General features: G+C 36.1%; 1 protein-coding gene across 1 annotated transcript; it reads right to left on the bottom strand.

Annotated features, from left to right (window-relative positions):
* Nucleotides 1-1,695: 1,695 nt before the first annotated feature.
* Nucleotides 1,696-2,634, bottom strand: LOC707398 (olfactory receptor 5J3-like). Its single transcript, XM_028832936.2, has one exon. The coding sequence runs from the start codon at nt 2,632-2,634 to the stop codon at nt 1,696-1,698; it is 939 nt and encodes a 312-aa protein (XP_028688769.2).
* Between the last annotated feature and the right edge of the window lie 2,175 nt (nt 2,635-4,809).

The following is a 4,809-nucleotide window of genomic DNA, read 5'->3' on the forward strand; positions in this document are numbered from 1 at the left end:
ATTGTTTGGTTTTTTTCTTGTAAATTTGTTTAAGTTCTTTGTAGATTCTGGATATGAGCCCTTTGTCAGATAGATACATTGCAAAAATTTTCTCCCATTCTGTTGGTTGCCTGTTCACTCTGATGATAGTTATTTTTGCTGTGCAGAAGTTCTTTAGTTTAATCAGATCCCATTTGTCTATTTTGGCTTTTGTGCCATTGCTTTTGGTGTTTTAGTCATGAAGTCTTTGCCCATGCCTATGTCCTGAATGGTATTGCCTAGGTTTTCTTCTAGGATTTTTATGGATTTATATCCCACATGATCTGTTCTACTATTTTGATTTTTTTCTCCTTCCTCTGTTTACTCCAGTTCTGTCCTTTTGGTTGTTTTATAAGCAATCCAGGGTACTTCCTACCTCTTGGGATTTGTTCTTGGCTATACCCTTTTTCCAGAAAGCTCTTCCTTTAGAAATTTGAATGGGTCAGATTCTTACATCGTATTTTTTTATCTCTTAAAAGTTTCATCATACTAGTGACACAAGTTCAAAATCTGTGTCATTGTAAACACTTTTCTCTCAAAATCAAAACCAAAACCACAGTCTAATGATTTCTGAAGTCCTTTTGATGCTTTTCATTAGTTTTCTCTTAAATATGTCTCTTTCTCTCTGTTACTCACCTGTAGCACTTCTTATCTGTCTCATAGTATTTTTTTCCCTATAGGTTCAGAGTAATTTTTCCCAACCTGTTTTTTTACCTTCAAATATTTTGACAGCAATGGAATCATGGAAACTTTCCCAAAGCATATAATTCACATTTCATTTAGAGCTTCATTTATTAGCCATTGAGTCTTAAAACATGTTATCTTATCATTAAAGGACTTTCATACATTTGGTTCTACATAATTTGCCAGCCAACCTTATTGTCTACTGCTTTTGCTTAAAAATTCCATGCTAGAGCCAAACTTGTATAGTTTTTAATCTTTAAATAGTCCCTCCCTTTTACCAGATTTATCCATTCTTCTTTCATCTAACAATTTTTTGTTCACAGTTTAAACGTTTTTAGGTTTATATCACACATACAAAGTGACTGGCACTGTAGAAGTGTGTTGAATGAGTAAACCATAAATAATAATAGCAAATTATAAATACTATATAGTAAACTGTAAATAATAATAAATTACCATGGAAAAGAACTCATTTCCTATAGTCATTTTTTCTAAGATACAATTAAGAAATGCAGATTAAATACAAAATGGAAGATATTCATTTTTAATTGAATGACAGCCCTTTTAGAATAAGACATAATAGTATAATCTAAGAAAGTCATACCACAGGAACATGTGAATTTTTCTCTGAAAATTACCTCTGAGACAATTGATAAGCACCTATTGTTAGAGTGTTACTTTGATTTGAATCAATGCCACCTTCTTTAAAACCTTCTTTAAATCCATGGTGAGCTTTTTCAGAGCTTAGCTTGAAAATTTGTTAAAAGAAAAATATTTCACACCTTTTGAAATAATGATTTTATTAAGTCATCAACACAATAAGTTGTGAAATAAAGTGATTTTCAGTCTTCAAGTCAAACTCATCATTCCTGATCCAAATTGTACAAGAGTGTCTGGAGTATAGTTTTATTTATAATTGTTTGATGTCATTTTAAAGATAAGCCATATATTTGCAGGTAAAATTAGGTTAACAAAGCTATATGCAGGACTGAGTCAAGTGGGGCTTCTCTTCCACCATATCGACCTTTTTACTGCATCTTTTACATCCTTATTTCTCAGGCTATAAATAAGTGGGTTTAGCATGGGGATCACCAATGTATAAAACACAGCTGAGACCTTTTCCTGTTCCAGGGAATACTGAGAGCTTGGCTGGATGTAACTAAAAGAAACAGACCCATAGAATAAGGTCACAGTGGTCAGGTGGGAGGCACAAGTGGAGAAGGCTTTGTACCTTCCCTCAGCTGAACGAATTCTCTGGATGGCAATGATGATCCGGATATAAGACACCATAACGACAATGAAAGTGAACATTGCAATAAGCCCAGAGAAGACCAAGAGCAGCATTTCATTGATATGAGCATCAGAGCAAGAAAGCCTCAGAAGAGGAGGAATGTCACAGAAATAATGATTCACAATATTAGGACCACAGAAGTCTAATCTGAGCAAACCTATTGTGTGTGTCAGAGAATTAATGAGCCCACCCAAGTAAGATGCAAGGACCATCTGAATACAAACTGTTTGGGTCATAATGACTGTATACAACAAGGGATTAGCTATGGCCACATAACGATCATAAGCCATCATGGACAGGAGAATGCCCTCTGTGGTTACATATACTGCAAAAGAGAAACTCTGTAGAACACAGCCAGAAAATGTACTGGATTTATGTTTTGATAGGAAATTGGCTAGCATCTTAGGAGCAAAGACAGTAGAGTAGCAGATATCACAAAAGGAGAGGTTGCCAAGGAAGAAGTACATTGGAGTATGAAGTTGGACATTTAACCAGGTTAAGATAATTATGCCCAAATTACCCAACAAAGTGATGAAATAAATAAGAGTGAAAAGCAAAAACAGTGGGATCTGCAAATTAGGATTTTCAGTTAATCCTACCAGGAGGAATTCCTTCACACCTGTATGATTCCAGCCTCTCATTTTTAATCAGGTATATATAGTTCCTTAGTTGCAGAACAAGACATGACCGTGATGGAAAAGAAATGATCCCTTCATCATCCAGTATCCAGAACAGCATGGGACATTTAGGGTTACCCTGTAGTTAAATAAAGAAAGAACGTTCACTTTAGAAGTGGCTCATATATGTGCTAGACTATATATAGTGATTCAAATTTTTGGTACTAGAGATTGTTTTATTCCTTGTTTTTAGTTCTCACATCATAAAAAGTCAGAGGGGGGATAAGAAAGCTCTTATATTTCACAACTATTAAAGGTAGAATTAACATTTAAATCCAGATGTGACTGGTACCAAATCTCAAGTACAATGAGTAGAATGTCCACTCATCCTGTGACATATATAAGCCTTCTGCTAATGTGGGTTACAAACAGGAGCATCCAGTGACAAATATTCCCTTGTTCTGTGACTAACCTGTCCCTATTCTTTTATACCTGTTTAAGCTCCTGAAAATGAGTTTCATCATACGCAGCACCATTTCTTTCCAAATCTCAACCTTAGACCTCTTTTTGCCTCACTTTCTGCCCTGATTGCCAACTTGAAAGAGCAATGATTGTGCCCTCCAGTAAAATTGAGTTGAGAGAAAAAGGCAAGCCATTCCTTTTATTTGATATTTAGTATTAAGGCTGATCGAAAACACCAGTGTTAACTCTACAACCTTTGCTTTTGCAGCTTTGTGTAACCTTGCTTTTGCATCTTTGATTTTTATCAGCATTGAAACAAACCTGAACAACCATTATAAAGAGTTGAGGTTCATTGTGAGGTACCAAAACTATATCTATTGTATGTTTCTTGTTTGCAAAATCATGGACTGCCACTTAGTTTCTCATGTTTTTGACATGATATGCTACAAATTCAATATTTATTTATTTATTATTTTTTGTCATTTTTAGTAGAGACAGAGTTTCACCATGTTGGCTGGGCTGATCTCGAACTCCTGACCTCAGGTGATCTGCCTGCCTTGGCCCACCAAAGTCCTGGGATTATAGGCATGAGCCACTGTGCCTGGCCTTATTATTATTATTTTTTAAGACAGAGTCTCACTCTGTCACCCAGGCTGGAGTGCAATGGTGTGATCTCAGCTCACTACAACCTCTGCCTTCTGGGTTCAAGTGATTCTCCTGCCTCAGTCTCCCGAGTAGCTAGGACTACAGGTGTTTGCCACCATGCACGGCTAATTTTTGTATTCTTAGTAGAGACAAGAGTTTCACCATGCCAGCCAGGCTGGTCTCAAACTCTTGACTTCGTGATCCACCTGCCTTGGCCTCCCAAAATCCTGGGATTACAGGCATGAGCCACTGCACCTGGCCAATTCAACATTTGTAATGAAGTATCAACAATTTAATTCATTCACATAAACATTCATGCATTCGATAAATATGTATTTCTACTCTGTGGCAAGAAATATTCTATTTGCTAGAGATAAAACAGTGAAAAAGACAAATGTCATGCCTTCAAGGAGCTCACATTCAGCTAAGAAAATAAACATATATTGATACATTGTATAAAATGATAAGAACTATGAAGAAAAATAAATAAGAAAAGGTGAATAGAAAGAGATGGTGTGTTACTCTATTACATAGTGTACACGTTTTCTATTGCTGCTATAACAAGTTACCCCCAAATCAGAGGCTTAAAACATAACGTATTATCTTACAGTTTGCAGGTCAGAAGCCAGAAATCAGTTTGCTGGGTCAAACTCAAGTTGTGTGTGGGGCCACACTTCTTCTGAAGGCTTTAGGAGAGACTCTGTTTTACTGCCTTTTCAGGCTGTATGAACAGCGCTATTTTGGCCCCTTCTATCTTCAAAGACAACAGCATAGCACTTTCATCAGTCATCACACTGCTTTCTTCTTCTATAGAAAAATCTCCCTTTGCCTCCCTCTCACATTTAGTATTTACCCATATAATCCCTGGTAATCTCCTGTCCTCAAAATCCTTGACTGACTCATCTCTGAAAAGTATTTTCTGTCATATAAGATAACATTCACAGGTATGGGATTAGGATTTGAATAGGGGCCACCATTTAGTCTACCACATATAGGTTGTTCAAAAAAAAAAAAAAAATATCTAAGATGAAATCTGAACAGAAAGCTGATGTAAGTGGTTTGACTAAATATGTGGCTATCTACAGAAAGACT

Source organism: Macaca mulatta, chromosome 14 (assembly GCF_049350105.2).
Source record: "Macaca mulatta isolate MMU2019108-1 chromosome 14, T2T-MMU8v2.0, whole genome shotgun sequence".
In the NCBI taxonomy this organism is placed as follows: domain Eukaryota; kingdom Metazoa; phylum Chordata; class Mammalia; order Primates; family Cercopithecidae; genus Macaca; species Macaca mulatta.